Source organism: Physella acuta, unplaced genomic scaffold (assembly GCF_028476545.2).
Source record: "Physella acuta isolate Inbredline_101_S28 unplaced genomic scaffold, ASM2847654v3 ptg001444l, whole genome shotgun sequence".
NCBI classification, from domain to species: Eukaryota; Metazoa; Mollusca; class Gastropoda; family Physidae; genus Physella; species Physella acuta.
This window is the reverse complement of record NW_026732959.1, coordinates 115,938-140,000: the sequence shown is the minus strand read 5'-3', so window position 1 is coordinate 140,000 and position 24,063 is coordinate 115,938. Positions and strand designations below refer to the sequence as shown.

General features: G+C 39.8%; 1 protein-coding gene across 1 annotated transcript in view; it reads right to left on the bottom strand.

Annotated features, from left to right (window-relative positions):
* The window catches only part of LOC131927893 (baculoviral IAP repeat-containing protein 3), a 22,845-nt gene extending 110 nt beyond the window's left edge, over window positions 1–22,735 (bottom strand). Inside the window, exons 1-8 of the mRNA XM_059283763.1 lie at window positions 22,646–22,735; window positions 20,789–21,323; window positions 10,361–10,911; window positions 9,718–9,884; window positions 8,274–8,536; window positions 7,673–7,744; window positions 4,429–4,531; window positions 1–64 (exon numbers count right to left, since the gene is read on the bottom strand). The exon at window positions 1–64 is cut by the window's left edge and continues 110 nt beyond it. Coding sequence (XP_059139746.1) covers window positions 15–64; window positions 4,429–4,531; window positions 7,673–7,744; window positions 8,274–8,536; window positions 9,718–9,884; window positions 10,361–10,911; window positions 20,789–21,292 — 1,710 coding nt within the window. The 5' untranslated portion in view covers window positions 21,293–21,323; window positions 22,646–22,735 and the 3' untranslated portion in view covers window positions 1–14. The remainder of the gene's footprint in view (window positions 65–4,428; window positions 4,532–7,672; window positions 7,745–8,273; window positions 8,537–9,717; window positions 9,885–10,360; window positions 10,912–20,788; window positions 21,324–22,645) is intronic.
* Between the last annotated feature and the right edge of the window lie 1,328 nt (window positions 22,736–24,063).

The following is a 24,063-nucleotide window of genomic DNA, read 5'->3' as shown; positions in this document are numbered from 1 at the left end:
CAGTGTGCATCAGTTCAGTTGATGTAAGGTTCAAAATCTTCTGACGTTATTACATGAGAGTCACCTGAAACATACAGCAGCTTAGTGACTTACAGCACCTTAGTCACATACAGCATCTTAGTCACATACAGCACCTTAGTCTCATACATCATCTTAGTCACATACATTATCTTAGTCACATACATCACCTTAGTCACATACAGCATCTTAGTCACATACATCATCTTAGTCAGATACAGCACCTTAGTCACATACATCACCTTAGTCACATAACCTTAGTCACATACAGCATCTTAGTCACATACAGCACTTTAGTCACATACAGCACCTTAGTCACATACAGCACCTTAGTCACATACAGCACCTTAGTCACATACAGCATCTTAGTCACATACAGCATCTTAGTCACATACAGCACCTTAGTCACATACATGACATCATGTGACACTGCCCCACCATACAACACTGCCCCACCATACAACACTGCCCCACCATACAACACTGTCCCACCATACAACACTGTCACACCATACAACACTGTCCCACCATACAACACTGCCCCACCATACAACACTGCCCCACCATACAGCACTGTCCCACCATACAACACTGTCCCACCATACAACACTGCCCCACCATACAACACTGTCCCACCATACAACACTGCCCCACCATACAACACTGCCCCACCATACAACACTGTCCCACCATACAACACTGTCCCACCATACAACACTGCCCCACCATACAACACTGTCCCACCATACAACACTGCCCCACCATACAACACTGCCCCACCATACAACACTGTCCCACCATACAACACTGCCCCACCATACAACACTGCCCCACCATGTGACACTGCCCCACCATACAACACTGCCCCACCATACAACACTGACCCTTTGAATGACATCACGTGACACTGCCCCACCATACAACACTGCCCCACCATACAACACTGCCCCACCATACAACACTGTCCCACCATACAACACTGCCCCACCATACAACACTGCCCCACCATACAACACTGCCCCACCATACAACACTGCCCCACCATGTGACACTGTCCCACCATACAACACTGTCCCACCATACAACACTGCCCCACCATACAACACTGTCCCACCATACAACACTGTCCCACCATACAACACTGTCCCACCATACAACACTGCCCCACCATGTGACACTGCCCCACCATGTGACACTGCCCCACCATACAACACTGCCCCACCATACAACACTGCCCCACCATACAACACTGCCCCACCATACAACACTGCCCCACCATGTGACACTGCCCCACCATACAACACTGCCCCACCATACAACACTGACCCTTTGAATGACATCACGTGACACTGCCCCACCATACAACACTGCCCCACCATACAACACTGCCCCACCATACAACACTGCCCCACCATGAGACACTGCCCCACCATACAACACTGCCCCACCATACAACACTGCCCCACCATACAACACTGCCCCACCATGAGACACTGCCCCACCATACAACACTGACCCTTTGAATGACATCACGTGACACTGTCCCACCATACAACACTGCCCCACCATACAACACTGCCCCACCATACAACACTGCCCCACCATACAACACTGCCCCACCATACAACACTGCCCCACCATACAACACTGCCCCACCATACAACACTGCCCCACCATACAACACTGCCCCACCATACAACACTGCCCCACCATACAACACTGACCCTTTGAATGACATCACGTGACACTGCCCCACCATACAACACTGCCCCACCATACAACACTGCCCCACCATACAACACTGCCCCACCATGAGACACTGCCCCACCATACAACACTGCCCCACCATACAACACTGCCCCACCATACAACACTGCCCCACCATACAACACTGCCCCACCATACAACACTGCCCCACCATGAGACACTGCCCCACCATACAACACTGACCCTTTGAATGACATCACGTGACACTGTCCCACCATACAACACTGCCCCACCATACAACACTGCCCCACCATGAGACACTGCCCCACCATGAGACACTGCCCCACCATACAACACTGTCCCACCATACAACACTGTCCCACCATACAACACTGTCCCACCATACAACACTGCCCCACCATACAACACTGTCCCACCATGAGACACTGCCCCACCATGAGACACTGCCCCACCATGCAACACTGCCCCACCATACAACACTGCCCCACCATACAACACTGTCCCACCATACAACACTGTCCCACCATACAACACTGCCCCACCATACAACACTGCCCCACCATGCAACACTGTCCCACCATGCAACACTGCCCCACCATACAACACTGCCCCACCATACAACACTGCCCCACCATACAACACTGCCCCACCATACAACACTGCCCCACCATGAGACACTGCCCCACCATGAGACACTGCCCCACCATGCAACACTGCCCCACCATACAACACTGCCCCACCATACAACACTGTCCCACCATACAACACTGCCCCACCATACAACACTGCCCCACCATGCAACACTGTCCCACCATGCAACACTGCCCGACCATACAACACTGCCCCACCATACAACACTGCCCCACCATACAACACTGCCCCACCATACAACACTGCCCCACCATACAACACTGCCCCACCATACAACACTGCCCCACCATACAACACTGCCCCACCATGCAACACTGTCCCACCATACAACACTGCCCCACCATACAACACTGCCCCACAATACAACACTGCCCCACCATACAACACTGCCCCACCATACAACACTGTCCCACCATACAACACTGTCCCACCATACAACACTGCCCCACCATACAACACTGTCCCACCATGAGACACTGCCCCACCATACAACACTGCCCCACCATACAACACTGTCCCACCATACAACACTGCCCCACCATGAGACACTGTCCCACCATACAACACTGCCCCACCATACAACACTGCCCCACAATACAACACTGCCCCACCATACAACACTGCCCCACCATACAACACTGTCCCACCATACAACACTGCCCCACCATACAACACTGCCCCACCATACAACACTGACCCTTTGAATGACATCACGTGACACTGTCCCATCATACAACACTGCCCCACCATACAACACTGCCCCACCATACAACACTGCCCCACCATACAACACTGCCCCACCATACAACACTGCCCCACCATGAGACACTGCCCCACCATACAACACTGACCCTTTGAATGACATCACGTGACACTGTCCCATCATACAACACTGCCCCACCATACAACACTGACCCACCATACAACACTGCCCCACCATACAACACTGCCCCACCATACAACACTGTCCCACCATACAACACTGCCCCACCATACAACACTGCCCCACCATACAACACTGCCCCACCATACAACACTGCCCCACCATACAACACTGCCCCACCATGAGACACTGCCCCACCATACAACACTGTCCCACCATACAACACTGTCCCACCATACAACACTGCCCCACCATACAACACTGCCCCACCATACAACACTGTCCCACCATACAACACTGTCCCACCATACAACACTGCCCCACAATACAACACTGCCCCACCATACAACACTGCCCCACCATACAACACTGCCCCACCATACAACACTGCCCCACCATACAACACTGTCCCACCATACAACACTGCCCCACCATACAACACTGTCCCACCATACAACACTGTCCCACCATACAACACTGCCCCACAATACAACACTGCCCCACCATACAACACTGCCCCACCATACAACACTGCCCCACCATACAACACTGCCCCACAATACAACACTGCCCCACCATACAACACTGCCCCACCATACAACACTGTCCCACCATACAACACTGCCCCACAATACAACACTGCCCCACCATACAACACTGCCCCACCATACAACACTGTCCCACCATACAACACTGCCCCACCATGAGACACTGACCCACCATACAACACTGCCCCACCATACAACACTGTCCCACCATACAACACTGTCCCACCATACAACACTGCCCCACCATGAGACACTGCCCCACCATACAACACTGCCCCACCATACAACACTGCCCCACCATGAGACACTGACCCACCATGAGACACTGACCCACCATACAACACTGCCCCACCATGAGACACTGACCCACCATGAGACACTGCCCCACCATACAACACTGCCCCACCATACAACACTGCCCCACCATGAGACACTGACCCACCATGAGACACTGCCCCACCATACAACACTGCCCCACCATACAACACTGCCCCACCATGAGACACTGTCCCACCATGTGACACTGCCCCACCATACAACACTGTCCCATCATGAGACACTGTCCCACCATGAGACACTGTCCCACCATGAGACACTGACCCTTTGATAGCCTGATGTTCTCCAGTAACTGGCGCAGCTGCTCCACCGGCAAGCTTTGGACAGCTTGAAAAGCCTGGACAGCAGGGGACTGTAGGTCAGATTCTGTGGAACAACTATAGCATAAGTCATGTGGATCAATGATAGCCTCAGTCATGTGGATCAATGATAGCCTCAGTCATGTGGATCAATGACAGCCTCAGTCATGTGGATCAATGATAGCCTCAGTCATGTGGATCAATGACAGCATAAGTCATGTGGATCAATGACAGCAGGTCATGTGGATGAATGACAGCATAAGTCATGTGGATCAATGACAGCATAAGTCATGTGGATCAATGATAGCATAAGTCATGTGGATCAATGACAGCCTCAGTCATGTGGATCAATGATAGCCTCAGTCATGTGGATCAATGACAGCATAAGTCATGTGGATGAATGACAGCCTCAGTCATGTGGATCAATGACAGCCTCAGTCATGTGGATCAATGACAGCCTCAGTCATGTGGATCAATGATAGCCTCAGTCATGTGGATCAATGACAGCATAAGTCATGTGGATCAATGACAGCAGAAGTCATGTGGATCAATGATAGCAGGTCATGTGGATGAATGACAGCATAAGTCATGTGGATCAATGACAGCATAAGTCATGTGGATCAATGATAGCATAAGTCATGTGGATCAATGATAGCCTCAGTCATGTGGATCAATGATAGCCTCAGTCATGTGGACCAATGATAGCATAAGTCATGTGGATGAATGACAGCATAAGTCATGTGGATCAATGACAGCCTCAGTCATGTGGATCAATGACAGCCTCAGTCATGTGGATCAATGACAGCCTCAGTCATGTGGATCAATGACAGCCTCAGTCATGTGGATCAATGATAGCCTCAGTCATGTGGATCAATGATAGCCTCAGTCATGTGGATCAATGACAGCCTCAGTCATGTGGATCAATGATAGCATAAGTCAAGTGGATCAATGATAGCATAAGTCATGTGGATCAATGATAGCCTCAGTCATGTGGACCAATGATAGCATAAGTCATGTGGATCAATGATAGCATAAGTCATGTGGATCAATGATAGCCTCAGTCATGTGGATCAATGACAGCATAAGTCATGTGGATCAATGATAGCCTCAGTCATGTGGATCAATGATAGCCTCAGTCATGTGGATCAATGATAGCCCCAGTCATGTGGATCAATGATAGCATAAGTCATGTGGATCAATGATAGCCTCAGTCATGTGGATCAATGACAGCCTCAGTCATGTGGATCAATGATAGCCTCAGTCATGTGGATCAATGACAGCATAAGTCATGTGGATCAATGATAGCCTCAGTCATGTGGATCAATGATAGCCTCAGTCATGTGGATCAATGATAGCCTCAGTCATGTGGATCAATGATAGCCTCAGTCATGTGGATCAATGATAGCATAAGTCATGTGGATCAATGATAGCCTCAGTCATGTGGATCAATGATAGCCTCAGTCATGTGGATCAATGATAGCCTCAGTCATGTGGATCAATGATAGCCTCAGTCATGTGGATCAATGACAGCCTCAGTCATGTGGATCAATGATAGCATAAGTCAAGTGGATCAATGATAGCATAAGTCATGTGGATCAATGATAGCCTCAGTCATGTGGATCAATGACAGCCTCAGTCATGTGGATCAATGATAGCCTCAGTCATGTGGATCAATGATAGCCTCAGTCATGTGGATCAATGATAGCCTCAGTCATGTGGATCAATGATAGCCTCAGTCATGTGGATCAATGATAGCATAAGTCATGTGGATCAATGATAGCCTCAGTCATGTGGATCAATGACAGCCTCAGTCATGTGGATCAATGATAGCCTCAGTCATGTGGATCAATGATAGCCTCAGTCATGTGGATCAATGATAGCCTCAGTCATGTGGATCAATGATAGCCTCAGTCATGTGGATCAATGATAGCCTCAGTCATGTGGATCAATGACAGCCTCAGTCATGTGGATCAATGATAGCCTCAGTCATGTGGATCAATGATAGCCTCAGTCATGTGGATCAATGATAGCCTCAGTCATGTGGATCAATGATAGCCTCAGTCATGTGGATCAATGATAGCCTCAGTCATGTGGATCAATGATAGCCTCAGTCATGTGGATCAATGATAGCCTCAGTCATGTGGATCAATGATAGCCTCAATCATGTGGATCAATGATAGCCTCAGTCATGTGGATCAATGATAGCCTCAGTCATGTGGATCAATGATAGCCTCAGTCATGTGGATCAATGATAGCCTCAGTCATGTGGATCAATGATAGCCTCAGTCATGTGGATCAATGATAGCATAAGTCATGTGGATCAATGATAGCCTCAGTCATGTGGATAATTGAAACCACTAAAACATGTGAGATTGCATGAGGGATCAAATGCTTAGAATGTTGGTCTCATTTTGTAAAGTTCTTTTATCGTGGTATAGAGATATTATAATGTCAAAATACAAAAGTAAGCCAGTAATTCAGTTTTAATCACAATAAATAGCAAATAAATTATAATAATTTGGTTAAATTATAATTAGCCTACACCCTAAATACTATCAGTAAAATGACAGTCACACAGGTATGACAGTCACACAGGTATGACAGTCGCACAGGTATGACAATCCCACAGGTATGACAGTCACACAGGTATGACAGTCACATATATGACAGTCACACAGGTATGACAGTCACACAGGTATGACAGTCACACAGGTATGACAGTCGCACAGGTATGACAGTCGCACAGGTATGAAAGTTGCACAGGTATGACAGTCGCACAGGTATGACAGTCACACAGGTATGACAGTCACACAGGTATGACAGTCGCACAGTTGAGACAGTCACAGGTATGACAGTCACAGGTATGACAGTTGCACAGGTATGACAGTCACAGGTATACATACAGCTCACCTCAACTAAATGAATATTGAAACTCAATCATCTTGCCATCTCTCCTCTTGTTATTCGATAAACAAACTTTTACTAATGAATTTAATATTTAATTAGCTTAGAAAAGTTTGGACAATTAGGATGACATCTGTCAAGTTATTCCATGTTGACTTGCCACAAACAGACAAGGTAAACAAAATAAAAAATCTTCTCATGACAAATGAGGTCTGAACCAGTAGCCAGAGAGTAAATGTACATCAAACTTGTTGAATGTTGTAACAGAGAGATATTGGTGTATTTGATGGAGTGATAAACTGGAGATGGTTACCAAGTTTGTGGCTTGAAACTTGTTGCGGCACGCTGGTCCCTGGGTGCAGTTGGCTGTACATTGGCTGAAAGAAACAGCAGCAACAAAACTAAACATCAACAAAACTAAACAACAAAATCAAGAAAAACAAACTACAACAAAACCAAACATCAACAAAACCAAACAACATCAACAACCAAACATCAACAAAACCAAACAACAATATCAAGAAAAACAAACTACAACAAAACCAAACAACATCATCAACAAAACAAAACAACAACAAAACCAAACAACAAAACCAAACATCAACAAAACCAAACAACATCAACAACCAAACATCAACAAAAACAAACAACAACATCAACAAAAACAGACATCAACATTAACAAAAACAAACATCAACATCAACCAAACCTATCAACAAAACCAAACATCAACAAAACCAAACATCAACAAAACCAAACATCAACAAAACCAATCAACATATACAAAATGATATCTCTTCATTTATAAATGACATAATAACATCAGTTCACTAGTAAGTGACATCTCTTGGCCAGTCAATGTTGACCAGTCAATGTTGACCAGTCAATGAGGTCATCAAGACGTACCTGTTGTGGTTCCGGCCTGCTCATGGCCCCAGTAGTCCCATGGGCCTGTTGTGGTTCCGGTCTGTTCATGACGCCAGTAGTCCCATGGACCTGTTGTGGTTCCGGTCTGTTCATGACCCCAGTAGTCCCGTGGACCTCCCTATACTGGTTGACAAATGCACACCGTGGGCTGAGTTTGGCGTGTTCCACAAAAGGCAAATCTTGAGCGCACCATTTCTTGACTGTTTTACCACACACAAAACATTGTACCACATCCTCTCTACCTGCAAGACATTCTTTTAATTAGCTACACACAAAACATTGTACCACATCCTCTCTACCTGCAAGACATTCTTTTAATTAGCTACACACAAAACATTCTTTTAATTAGCTACACACAAAACATTGTACCACATCCTCTCTACCTGCAAGACATTCTTTGTTTTACCACACACAAAACATTGTACCACATCCTCTCTACCTGCAAGACATTCTTTTAATTAGCTACACACAAAACATTGTACCACATCCTCTCTACCTGCAAGACATTCTTTTAATTAGCTACACACAAAACATTCTTTTAATTAGCTACACACAAAACATTGTACCACATCCTCTCTACCTGCAAGACATTCTTTGTTTTACCACACACAAAACATTGTACCACATCCTCTCTACCTGCAAGACATTCTTTGTTTTACCACACACAAAACATTGTACCACATCCTCTCTACCTGCAAGACATTCTTTTAATTAGCTACACACAAAACTTTGTACCACATCCTCTCTACCTGCAAGACATTCTTTGTTTTACCACACACAAAACATTGTACCACATCCTCTCTACCTGCAAGACATTCTTTTAATTAGCTACCTGCTAGACATTCTTTTAATTAGCTACCTGCTAGACATTCTTTTAATTAGCTACCTGCAAGACGTTCTTTTAATTAGCTACCTGCCAGACATTCTTTTAATTAGCTACCTGTAAGAAATTCTTTTAATTAGCTACCTGCCAGACATTCTTTTAATTAGCTACCTGCCAGACATTCTTTTAATTAGCTACCTGCTAGACATTCTTTTAATTAGCTACCTGCAAGACATTCTTTTAATTAGCTACCTGCTTGATATTCTTTTAATTAGCTACCTGCTAGACATTCTTTTAATTAGTTACCTGCAAGACATTCTTTTAATTAGCTACCTGCAAGACATTCTTTTAATTAGCTACCTGCCAGACATTCTTTTAATTAGCTACCTGTGAGACATTCTTTTAATGAGCTACCTGCTAGACATTCTTTTAATTAGCTACTGTAAAAGCTTTCTCTGACCAAAGGCTAAAGGTGAACATCTCACAAGTGATCTGTGTCAAGTCAATTTAAAGCTTGAACAAAATTAACAAGCTCATTATCAGCAGTTAATGTCACTAGTCTGACAAATGTATGTGTTGGGAACATGACAAAAGGGTTACCAGTATAGAAAAATCCTGCAGCAGCCAGATGGTCTGGGCTAACTGGACAGGTTTTGGGCCAGGTGTGAAATGTTTCAAGTCTGCTGCTGTAATCCTGCATCCTGACATTTGTCTGCTGTGTTTCAGGGACCATTTCAACATTGGTTGACTCTGGCTTTAGTTTATACCTGACATAAGATTAACTTCATTAACATCTGACACAAGATTAACAGATGATGGTTATCAAATTGAAAACAAATAAAAGGCAGATAAGGTTAAAAACAAACAAACCCCAAATAAAAACAACCAAACCCTAAATAAAAACAACCAAACCCTAAATAAAAACAACCAAACCTTAAATAAAAACAAACAAGCTACAAAATAAATACAAACCCTAAATAAAAACAACCAAACCTTAAATAAAAACAAACAAACTACAAAATAAATACAAACCCCAAATAAAAACAACCAAACCCCAAATAAAAACAACCAAACCCTAAATAAAAACAACCAAACCTTAAATAAAAACAACCAAACCCCAAATAAAAACAAACAACCCCTAAATAAAAACAACCAAACCCTAAATAAAAACAACCAAACCCTAAATAAAAACAACCAAACCCCAAATAAAAACAAACCAAACCCCAAATAAAAACAAACCAACCCTAAAATTGTTTTCACACGATCACTGTCCGGGATTGGAATATTCAAATGGCCACAGCACCCCCGTACAAAAGGACAGTCTGGATAATGGCGTCGATGTTCATCTTCTACCACATCCCCCGTTTCCCAGCCCCTCAAAGTATTCAAACAGAAAACACACTTGACACGGTCGCCAGGTCCAATGAAAACAAAACCATTTTTAGCCAAACTGGCAGGATCCACAGGGTAGACGTCAGGCCAGCATCCCGAAAATGTTTGCAGCCTTTCCTTCTCATCGTGGAACCTGGGGTCACTAGCCCTGACGGGAGCTGGGCTGGCTGCTGGCGGGGTCTCATCAAAGGGCTCAATAAAAGTTCCACCTGCCGGCCGCTGCACAAACACTCTCTCATACTCCAGGATCATCTCCCCATGGTCAGTCTCATGAAAGCCACGGATCATCTGTACAGGATACAATCTCTCTTCATCTGGTCCAATGTCATGGCCAGTTTCCATTTGCTCAGAACTATGGCCATCTTGATTCATATTACATTGGATGTATTCCTGCTTGAAACAAACCAATCAAGTTGTACAATCTCTACTTTTGTCCATGTAATGAATGTAACTTGTTGGTATGAAGATCAAGAGATTTGAATAGGCTAGTATCTGTTACAAAGTGCATTCTTCAGAGTTGCCTGAGCTGATTTCTTAGTCCAGATAGCCATTACATTTTTTAAAACACAATGACTGAAAATAGACAAGTCACCAGCCTGATCTGAGAGAAAGAAAAAAAATTTGGTGCAAAGGAAAAGATTTAAAACCAGAAACTATACACACACACTCCCTTGCCAATAGGTAACTCAACAAACTCGGTGTTCATTTAAAAAATATGTATGCCTTCTATTCTGTCAGATTTTAGTTCACTTTGAAAATATTTTCCCTAAAAAACAGAAATTTTTTGCTGGTAAAAATGCAGCTGCTGTTGTTCCATTAAAATATTTTGTTCTGGAGAACAGTTACAAAAGTTATTAGCTGTTTACTATGCAGATGTGTATGTTATATTTTAATTAAAATAACAAGAGTCCTGCTTTACAAAGTAGTGTTTTAGACTTTAGAAATAAGTTACACTTAGTCAAGAATAGTTATTTTAAAATTTAGTTTTAGTACATTTAATAGTTTTGTACAAAGTTGAGCGGTCATTTCAAAACTATATAGGTAACCAACAGAGTTGGGTGGACTCAGGGACAGTCTATTGACTTGAACCGGGATTTGAACTCGAGACTTAGGGTTAGCAGTCCAGCTCTCTACTGCTAGACCACTCCGTCCACCATAGGCGGTTAACTATAATAATTAAGGTTACAGCTATAATAGAACATGCTTGGTTTGGGGTTTGCGTTGACATTAGCAAGTGATGGTTTTAGGAATCTAAAATCTGCAGAAACTAGTAATGTAACAGAAAGGAGGTGATTAATAATAAAATTTTAGTAATTATTTTGCAATATATGAGGATTTTGAATCTTAGATTACAATTATTTATGTTTTAAAAGCTACAAAAATGTTTAATGTTCCTGTTTTTAAACAATTTTATTAAAACATTTTCAGTAGGTCGACTAATAAATAAAGATTAGAGTTGTTTTTATCAGATGCAACCAAGCTTGTTGACTTAGCAGCCATCTTTTTAAAGTTTTTTTTTTAATATTTGGTAGGTCCTAATAGCCCTATACTCACTGCTATAGTATTTTTTATTTAATAAAATTTAAGGGGAAACAACAGATGACAGCTGTTTAATATAGCGAATCTTGCTCTCTCAAATGTCAAAGACTGCTGAAAGTGTTTAAAGTTAATTTCTAGTCTATAGAGTTATTTACTATTTAGGTCTGGTCTAATTAGTATTTAGACTTTGCATTGGGTTTATTAAATTATTTAAATTAATAATTTATTCAATTAGATATGCCTATCTTATTTAAATTATTTTTGGTAATCTATTGGTTTAGGTACGTAAAATCATGAGAGGCTATTAATGTGAAAGAAAGGTCATTCCTTAAATTTTTGTTATTATTTCACATTTTAGGAGGATTTGTGTTTTAAAAATTACAAAAATGTTTCATGTAGGCCTACCTGTTTTTTTTTTAAACATTTTATTAAAACTTTTCAGTATTAAATAAAGATTAGTGATGTTTTCATCGGTGAACGGAAAAAAAGTCACAGGAAAAAAAACACAGAAAAAAAGTCACAGTTTTTGCTAGGGAAAAAAGTCACGGAAAAAAAGTCACAATGGAAAAATTTTATCGGAAAAAAATCACAGAAATAAAGTCACAGAAAAAGTCACAAAAATCTTTTTAGAAATATTTTTATTTATTTGTTAATAATTGTAAAATTTAGTATGTTTATTGTTGTGGGTTGTATTTTTTGATAGCATAAATTATTTATAGACGTTAAAAGCATTATGGTTTATAAAAATTTTAAGTAAAATTACTCTAAGATAATTTACACAACAATCTCAACTTTTGTTACGTATTAGTTAAAAAACGCGGTAGTATAAGTTAACTATAGAAGAAATTTAGGCACATCATTGTGTTTTGCATATATTTTGCCGTAGGCTATTCTCTGGTCGGCCTCCTCTCAGTAGGCACTGTCCGAACATGTTTTGTGTTGTTGACGTTTTGTGTGAATGACAGCCTTTGAACCTTGTCGGCTCTCTGTTTTGATCCTAAGTTTTGTTATGTAATGAGCGTGATAAATGTGGGCAGTAAAGGTGGTTGAACTAAGCATAACTATTGTTGCGATGAGTTGAGCGCAGTAATTTAAATGACCTTACCATTTCACGGTAATTGAATTTTTAAAAAAACATGATGAAAACCATGGACATTCTATTAAATGCTATACATATTATGTTTAACATAATTACAATCTACATAATTCATAATAAATATTTTTAGATGAATTATAAAAATTACTATGCGTATACAACTTACACACATTACATTACATTTAATTAATCCTAAGTTAATTTGCAACCTCTGAATATTTAATACATAAAAGTATTAACGAATTCCATGCAAATATATATTTGTGACTTTTTTCCTGTGACCTTTTTCCTGTGACTTTTTTTCTGTTTTTTTTTTCCTGTGTTTATTTTTCCTGTGACTTTTTTTCCTACAATCGTTTTCATCAGACGCCATCAAGCTCGTTTTCTTCAGCAGTCATCTTGGTTAAGTTATCATTAGAGATTCAGGGGAAACCACTCTAATTTACAGATGGCCGCTGTTTATAAAGCCAAACTTGTTCTCAAACATTACAGTTTAAAGTTGATTTCTGGCCTATATTGATTTGTTAGACAATGATTTTGGTTTATTTTTCAATTATCTATTATATGTAATACAAATATATCACAATACAGATCTACTTGTATTTATTAGTATTTAAACTATTTAAGCCATAGTAATGAGTCACCTTTCTTTCACGTTACAATGCAGACCATTGGCCGGATGAACACATTGTCAGACACTGGTAAAAAAAAGCGGTAATCTATCAATCATTTTAGGTCCGTAAAATTGGCTTAGGATAGTAATATGCTAAAAAGTTGCCTCATTGTTGAGGCTTTAAATTACTTTAATAGAAGCATATTAATATTGTGATATTTTGTGTCAAATATTAATATTATAGATAACTGAATAATAAACCAAAATCAATGGCTACATAAAAACATATACATCTATCAATATATAATATATATATAGTATATAGTCTAGAAATGAACTTGAAACAGCAGTGTTTACGAGCAAGATTAGCTAGAATCTAGATCTATATACTGCAGCCATCTGTAAATTAGTTCCCCTGAATCTCTAATTATGATTTTACTAAAGTAAATGAGCTTGGTTGCATAAAATATCGCGTCTTTATTTTTTACTGAAAAGTTTTAATACAATTGTTTAAAAACAGGTAGATTCTACAATCTACATTAACATTAATAAACTTAGTGTGACTTTCAAAACATAAATCCTCCTAAAAATGTAAAATAAATTTTTAAATATTATTAATGAGTCACCTTTTTTTTCACATTTCTAGATCTAGTTTCGGCCGATTTTATGTAGAGATCTAGATCTAGATCTAGATTCTCTAGATCTAGATTCTCTAGATCTTATGTCAGACTAGGCCTAGGGTGGTAAAACCTAAGTTTAGCGTCGTGTATTCCAACGAAGCTAGAAATCTAGTAATGTGCGGTGAAAGTTTTACCCAGACTAGATCTACTAAAACGATAGATTACCCAAAAAATCATCTTTATCACTACAGTACTACTAAGTTCTAGATCTAGTCTAGGAGTCTAGATCTAGATTTTCTAGAGACTAGAGATATACTACACTAGTTTTATATTTCTAGAATCTAGACCTAGATCTAGTTCTAGATCTAGATCTAGATCTAGATCTCCTAAACTTTAATCTAGATCTAGATCTTGCCAGAATTACAATAATAAATTTACCATCAACGACCAAATAAATGGAAAATAATTGAAAATATACTAGATCTAGATCTAAAATGATTTAATCAATGATGTTATTGTTGGAAGTAAAGGTAATCTCACGATATAGAGTCGTCAATTAGAATCTATCTGGTAATGTTTGTTGAGTTTCGGTAACATTTGTTACTGTAAAACATAGTTTATTTGACCGTTGAAATAAAAATAAAGTTAATGTTTTAACTTAATGTAATGTTGAATTGACAGAAAATTAGCAAAAATCTACATATTTTCAATAAAGTCGAGTGTAGTAATCAATGTTTTTTTTTGTTATTAAAGAAACAGAAAAAAATTGCAGAAGATTTGCGACAACTAGATTCTAGATCTAGATATCTAGATTTAGTAAAAAAAAATCAGTCGATTAGAGATTTACTAAAGTTAAAAGTAGTAAGACAGTAAGAAGAACTAGAACAATATTGAGTTGCAGCAATAATTAGCACATACACTTAAAATAATTAGAAATACAAAATAATTAGCAAAACAGTATTTAAAATGCAACTAAAATCAATCCATGCATATTTTAAAAGTTAAAACATTATGTATTAAAAATAATATGGCGGCAAATAAATTATGATTTACAGTATTTCCGGTGGTTTCCTGAACGGCTCGGCAGACTACGCCATGGTTTTACTGTTTTTTACTGCTGTACAATTCCGGAATAATAACCGGCTCTAGATCTATATCGTGATTTTATTGAAATAAAAGTATTAAAAGTAGTAGTTAATCGGCCATCTTTTACTTTTAGATAAAATTAATTAATCTAAAATAGTTTCCCTTTAGATATATCTATATATTAATCTTATACTTATACAACTAAAACTCAAGTTTGTTTACCTGTTTGAATATTTATTTGTTTGGTTACAGGAGAAAATCTGCACTATGTAGTATAATTATTTCAAAAAAATTGTTCTCTACTTAATTACGTATTGTAGGCCTACAGCTAATTATAGTAATTACGTAATTAGGTAGAGAACAATTTTTTAAAAACAAACTGTTAATCACAAATTAATTTAAAGACGTTAGGCTAATTCATTTATTGATATATTCATTGGTTTGTTTAATAAATGTTAGAATGAACAGCCATTTACAATTACATTTTATAGAGCAAACAACGTATGTGTATATATGATCGGAGTTAAATACAGCGTCCACCAAAGGGCTCATCCATAAATGACGTCACGCTTTTTTGACGATTTTTACCTCCCCCTCCCCTCCGTCACACATCGTCACAAAAAGTCAGACCCCCTCCCCCTAAAATGACGTCACACCTCAGCCTACAACCCCCCCCCAATGAATTTTTCTTAAAACATCGATATTTTCCAAAATCTTGTCTGAACTCTGTCAAGATAGAGTATTTTAATCAATTCCTATTAGTTTTCTAACATTGCTTTTTTATAATGCAAAAGTGTGACGTCGTACCATCTGAACCCCCTCGTCACACACCGTCACAAAATTACGGACCCCTCCCCCCTGTGAGTGTGACGTCATTTATGGACGACCCCAAAGGGAGATTGGGGTGACATATTGGGAAATTTCAAAACGATATATATATATATATATATATATATATATATATATATATATATATATATATATATATATATATATATATATATATATGTATATGTATATATATGGGAAAAAAACTAAACTAAACACAAACACAAAGTCAAATGCAAACGCATATTTTGGGGTGGGGGGGGGGTGACACCATGAGCTAACCCACGACTATGAGAGAGATTTAACTATCACATTTGTGGCAATAAATGTTTCAGGGGAATTAGATCTAGATCTAGACTATAATCAGATCCTCAAAAAAAAAAAAACCATATCGCTATTGATTTTAAGTGAAGGCTTGGCGTAATTATATTATACTTAATTAAGCCTGTGTTAGTTTCTGAGAGCAGGAATGCTACAGACAACCACAAAAAGGCCATCTAGATCTATATTTAAACAATATATTTAGAGTTAGTTAATAGTAAACTGACAGATTACCTGATGTTGAAATACTAGACTAGATACTAGATAGATACTAATTTTTGGAAAACCCGATTGTGCTTGTGAAGGTGACAAAACATGCAAAGAATATAAATTAACTTTAAAAAAAAAAGAATAGATCTAGAATCTATATTCTAGATCTAAATTTTAAAACGAATTTTTTTTAAAATTAAAATTGTTTTGATGTAACATATTTTTTGTTTAGTTGTCAATAGCCGAATAAACACAAAGTGGCTACGCAGTACGGTCGGTTTTTAGTATTTACGAATTCTGTAGAACGCATTCTGAAAATAGGTATCGGGAATACTTTTCAACAATGGATTAATCAGGGGTCTCCAAACTTTTCAGTCCGAGGGCCGCATTAACTATCAAATTTCAGTTCGGGGGCTGGTTTCTTCCAGGCATGTCTTTGATTTTTCTGGGCAAACATCCTCAGCCATCACCAACAAACGATTTTTCCTTGGATGAGAGGACTTCGCGGGCCGCATACGGCCCGCGGGCCGTAGTTTGGAGACCCCTGGATTAAATGGACAAACACGTAGTAAGACGTCACCGTCGTAGTGACATCGGATCAGTGTTTCTTCCAGACTTTTTTTCTCAGGGGGGGGGGCACTGTTAAAAGTATATATTTTCTATATAAATTATATAAATTTCATTTCGTTCGGGGTGGGGGGGGGGGGGGCGGTAAAAATTTTTCGGGAGGGGGGGCGGTAAAGAGTTGTCAGGGGGGGGGGGGAAGAGATGACTTGAAGAAACTCTGCATCGGTTCAATGTCGTAAGGAATATGATCAATCAGAACACTCAACTCAGCAATGTTTGAAATATGTACTCATGTTTACACAGGGGAATAAATAGCTTGTTGATGTTATAGTTTTATTATGGTGGCCGGAAAGAACCGCAACGGAAAAAAGAGCAACGGAAAAAAGCGCAACGGAAAAAGCGCACACAGAAAAAAAGCGCAAAGAGAAAAAAGCGCAAACGGAAAAAAGTGCAAAGACATAAAAGCGCAAACGGAAAAAAGCGCAAAGAGAAAAAAGCGCACACGGAAAAAAGCGCAAACGGGAAAAAGCGCAAACAGAAAAAAGCGCACACAGAAAAAAGCGCAAACAGAAAAAAGTGCAAACGGAAAAAAGCGCAAACAGAAAAAAGCGCACACAGAAAAAAGCGCACACAGAAAAAAGCGCAAACGGAAAAAAAGCGCAAACAGAAAAATTTGCAACCAGAAAAAACACAACGAAAAATGTGCAAAAGAGAAGTTAAGCACAAAGACCATATATACGCAATATATATATATATATATATATATATATATATATATATATATATATATATATATATAATTGCGTATATAATCCCATATTCTTAGATGTATCACCTTATTTTATAAAACAGAGTTATTTATATGTAAACAATGTCTGCGCTTGGATTTATTTATCGGGGCACGGGTTTACCTACACTACCGCATGAAGCCTAATCCTAATAATGAGGTAGAACACACTTTGGTGACCGTCCAGGTGTCAGGGACGTAGATGGGCGCTCTCGGGAGCCCCCGATTACACTACCGCAGGGTCATCGCGTACTGCCCCTGGCTACTTAAAACTAACTTAAGCGCCTTGGTGCTTACAAGATAACCTATGGCGCCAAATTGCACCATGCCGGGACTCCGGCGAACGCGCCTGATTAGTTTTTGTGAGCGACTATAACGCTCAATCTTATCCATTGTCTATCGCACTGTTTAGAACGGACGTAGGCGCCATTGCGCTCACGGGAAAGCTCAGGGCGCCAGTTCGAAACCTGCAGAGGTGCTGTTGCCATGGCAACCATATTTTCAGAAGAGTCCCTGGTGTATGCAAATATTTTCCCTTAAGTACCCTAACTTATACATACACACATACATTTTTTAAAAAGGCTTATTAATTAAGACGTTTTTTTCCGGAGCCAACCCCCTTAACTATTTTTATAATTCAAAACTGCAGCTTTAAATGTGCTTTAAATTTTTCTACCCTTTTGGGCACCCCCCCTCAGTTCGGCGCCCGGGGCGTCCTTCCCCAAACACTAGCTACTCCACTGCCATGTGCAGTACGCCAGATCAACGGACCCCGTGTGCCCAGTTAACCGCTGGGAAACTCGGGGCGCCTATCTGTACTCTATGACCCTGTTTTGATTTAGTCAACGATTATAGTAGCCCACCAAAACCTTAGTGTATGGCGCTCTTTAAAACGAACAAAGACTTCATAGTGAACATGGCGAGCCCTGGACGCGCCTGTTCATACGACCGCCGGGGCGCTGGAGGACGCCCATTTTTTAATGAGCCTATGATGCTCCGGGTTAAACGACAGCCGAGTACAGTTAGACCGTTGAATCTGTAGTATCCCTGACTCGCCGTGCAAAAAGGGATCAAATGTGATTAGAAAGCCACCGATGAGCTCTGAAAGTATGTAATATATCTTGATACTTTTAAATTTAAGATTGTTTACATGTTTGTATAAGTATTTATTTATTTATTGTCGATTCCAATCTGCGCAATGTTTAGAACTTTAAGATAAGTATTTATGTAGAGAAAAATGTTGTGCACCATATCTATTTAAATTAAATTAATGATATATATTCAAATGTTAAAACACACTTTTAATTATAACAATTGCATGAGAACAAACACTTCCAACAAATATAACTTGGCATTCAATGCGGACAGACAGAGAGAGAGAGAGAGGTGCGAACGTGGGGTTTTATAGATTTAGATAAAGCTAAATTTTCAATTGGCTATAACTTTAACGACACGTCTAAGATTTTTTTAAAAATTACATTTTTGTCAATTTTCTATAGGATACTATTGAAAGATGATCTAATTCGAGAATACAATTATTCAAATGAATGTATCTAGATCTACTGATAAACAAGTTTTAAGCCATAGCTCTGTCGGAGAACAATTAGACTTAGAATTTAGGCCATTCTATGTCATACTAAAACTAATTAGTTTAAAACATTTTGAAGACACGTTTCATTGTTTTTCTTTTTATGAATCTTTGTTTCTATGCAGAACACAATGCATAATAAACCGGGAGTGATCTCCCCAAAACTTTCTCGAATATTCTTATATAAAATAACAGGGGATGGGAACTCGGGCTATAGACATGATTTTTAATCCATTTTAAATACTTAAAGTTTTAAAAATAGAATAAAATCTCGTAGACAAAAGAGTTGCACTCCAAGTGAACGCTAAATAAAAAAGTGCATAATAGTGCGCAATATTATTAGTACTTTAAAAAGTTACATTAGTTTTTTGAGAAATCGGAAATAGCGTGAATTAGTACTTGCGGTCAACGAAAATTACTCAAAATTTGACAGAAGGTAGAGAATTAGATCTTTTACTTACATGTGAAATTTCATGTATCTATCTGAAATAGTACTCAAGTTATAGGCTTTTGAAAAATTCAAAGTAGAAAAAGTACCACTTCCGGTTATCGGAAATCGCTCAAAAATTGATACGGATCTACGATTTTGATAAAATACTTATATATGAAATTTCATCAACCTAGCTGTAACGGTACTTAAGTTATCGTGTTTACACAGACACACAGACATACGGACAAGATTGCAAAATTATGTTTTTCCGTATCAGTGAGATGTAAAACGTCGAGATTTGTAAAAATCTCGATTTTTTTTTTTGCACGATTACAAGACTTTCTCTATACTTCGTATATACGAGAAAGTAAAAATGATGTCTGGTATACTGGCTTTCACTAGCGAACCAAAATCAAAAACGTTCCCAGCATGACTGAAGCTCCGTCCAAACAAACTGCAGAAACCATTTAACAAGAAAGATTATTCTTCTTTGGAGTAGTCATTTACAAGTTTCTTTATATCAATGACCTTAGTTGTTGTGATCTTCCTTCATCACGTTGTTTTTTCTTAAAAAACTTAGCTTTGATTGTAAACATCAGCTGGTCTCGCGGAATTTTGCCTATGTCTTTGCTCGTGTCCTCTGTTCTGTACAAAAGGACAGTCTGGATAATGGCGTCGATGTTCATCTTCTACCACATCCCCCGTTTCCCAGCTACTCAAAGTATTCAAACAGAAAACACACTTGACACGGTCGCCAGGTCCAATGAAAACAAAACCATTTTTAGCCAAACTGGCAGGATCCACAGGGTAGACGTCAGGCCAGCATCCCGAAAATGTTTGGATTCTTTCCTTCTCATCATGAAACATGAGGTCACTGTCCCTGACAGGAGCTGGGTTGGGTGCTGGTGGAGTCTCATCAAGGGGTTCAATAAAAGTTCCACCTGCCGGCCGCTGCACAAACACTCTCTCATACTCCAGGATCATTTCCCCATCGTCAGTCTCATGAAAGCCACGGATCATCTGTACAGGATACAATCTCTCTTCATCTGGTCCAATGTCATGGCCAGTATCCATTTGCTGTCGTCTGGTGCCTTTCATAGACTGGAACCGTTTCAACACTTGTCAGGATCTGCATGGACAATCCATTTCATAGGATAAAGGCATTGCATATATATAAAATATGTCTATCAATACAAGAAACAAGTCTCCAACATAAAAGCAAGGTCCCCAACACAAGACAGACACAAATCTCCAACAATGTTTCTTCCAGACTTTTTTATCTGGGGAAGGGGGGGGGGGGTACTGGGAAAAAAATGGGGGGGGGGGGTGGGCGGACACTATTAAAAGTATATATTTTCTGCATGAATTCCTTACATGTCGTACGGGGGGGGGGGGGAGGTAGACTATCTTCGAGCTCTCCCCCCCCCCCACCCGCAGAGATGCCTGGAAAAAAACACTGATCTCCAATACAAGATACAATAATATCAATACAAGGCACAAGTCTCAAACACAAGTCTCCAGCACAAGATACAAGAAAACTAAGCAGAGCTGTGTTTAGAGCTGTATGTGGTTGAACTGTCAGCAGATATTGATGGAGAATTGATCGGCTGCATCAGTGAACACACGTTGTTATAGGTAATCAATAGTTCTGTCTGCCTCTGGTACACAAGATCTCATCTACAAGCAGAATCAGCTGCAGGAACTTGTTTGGATGGAGGGGGCTGGGGAGTTGTTCTGGTTTGGATGGAGGGGGCTGGGGTGGTGTTCAAGTCTGCTCGGTTCAACCAGCCGTGACTTCAGAAGTCCACGAGGTTTTTATTGACAGGCCGTCCCTGTCTAATTCTCCAGCCGATGCTACTTAGTAACTCATTACAAAGGCTACTGAAAGAGGAAGTGAATGGGGAAACTACCCGTGGGTTTCTCCACCCACCGATCATGGCCAGTATCCTTAGAGAAAGACGTTTTTTAACATGTATAGGTGGGTCAAAGTCGACACTAAACTCACGTATTTTACACATTGGAACACATTGTGTATTTTACAGGCAGATGTGTAACGCCTTATAAATCTAAGAACAGATGTTTTATTTAGGATTGTATGGATGGTAAGCAAAACTTCCAAAGACGTAAAAACTGTCCCTGCTAAAATAACCTTTTCAATCAGTCGAGTCAAATCACCGACGAGAAAGGCATCTGACAAATGGTCATCGACAAGTAAACTCCCGATATAAAGGTTCCCGTATCAAGAATGTGACAAATACGCCCCAGTCAAAAGTGCTACTACAGATTAACAAAAGGATGGGCTATTAATTACAGAATAACGAAAACTCATGGCGAAAATTTTTGTTTAATTTTTTTTTAAACTACACCCCTCCCCCCCCCCCACACACACACAACGATATAAGACTGCCTACGTCATTAATTCGGTTTAATAACACCAACTAATGCACTCACCTCATTAGGCTAGCATCACAATGGTCTGTGCAGTCAAGTACTGTTATTAATACATTTCTCCACAGTTTTAAACCGCCCGATCAAGCTAAATACGACAATTTAAAAATACGAGCGGGCATCCCCAAAGATAAAAATAACCTAGTCTGATCAGATTCCGGAATACCGTATTAACTGAGTCGAATTTTCCAGTGCATGTAGGCGTAAACAGGCGTGGGGACGTCCAACACCGTGGCGTAGGCGGGATTTTATTATGTAGAGGATGGGGGGAGTGTGGGTTCAAATATTTTTCCCTATAAATACACCACACTACTCTATATTTCCCCTCAATTATTTCTGAAAGTTTCCTTCCATTTCAATTACAAGACCAAACGGAAATCGTTTAAAAAGATTTTTTTTTTTTAAAGATGGAACTAGATATTTAGGTTGTGTTCAGTTGTAGTCACGGGATGATGTCAAATGATGGAACTTCCACTTTAGCAATGGTCCTAAATCTACACTCGCCAAAAAAAAACAACAATTTAAATTCTTTTTAGATAAAAGCAAGATGACCCGCAAAAAAATATTTTTTTTTCTGTTATAATTATAATCACTGGGACAGCGGCTTAGCTAGGATTTTCGAACCCCTAAGAAAAAAATTATCAGTGGGCTTTTTCGAAAGGTAATTACGATTGAGAGTTTTTAATTAATACTAGACCACACGTTATCCTTGGATAACTGAGATATTGGGGGGTCATCAATACATGACGTCACGTTTGTTTGACGATTTTGTATCTTCCCTCTCCCCTCCCTACTGTCTCACACCGTCACAAAAAGCCGGTCCCCACATTAAAACAAGGTAATTAAAAAGTCTAGTGACAATTTTAGCGCAATTTCCTTATGTTATCTAAAAATCAAGAGCAGGGTTAGTAAAACCATTGGTTAAAATACATGTTTTATTTACAACGAGCCGACCCGCAGCGTATCATACGCCGCTATTTAGTTGTTTTATTTTCTACTTTTCAGTAATTCATAATTTGTAAATTCGACAGTACCAATGCTGCCACTGAAAATATTTGCTTTAAAACACTAACCCCCCCCCCCCCCACTTTCCCCTAACCCTGACCCTACACCCCCCCCCCCCCCCCCCCGTGAAAGCAGCCTCCTCTTAGTTATTTCTTAGTTACCTCCTGTAAGTTTAAAATCGAACTAAATTATCTGCCCCTAATAGAAACCCGGCTGTACGGCTCTTCGATTTGTAAACATTTAGCTTTGTAAAAATTTAGAGTGAACACCGTTCACCAGACAATGTTGGGGTGGGGTGGGGGGTAGTAGTGATAGAGAGAAAGAGAGGGGACTGCAAGGAGGCGCTTGCAGCTTGTTTTCTAACTGATCCCAGAAGAGAATTATATATATAGATAGAGTTACATGACTAAAAACCA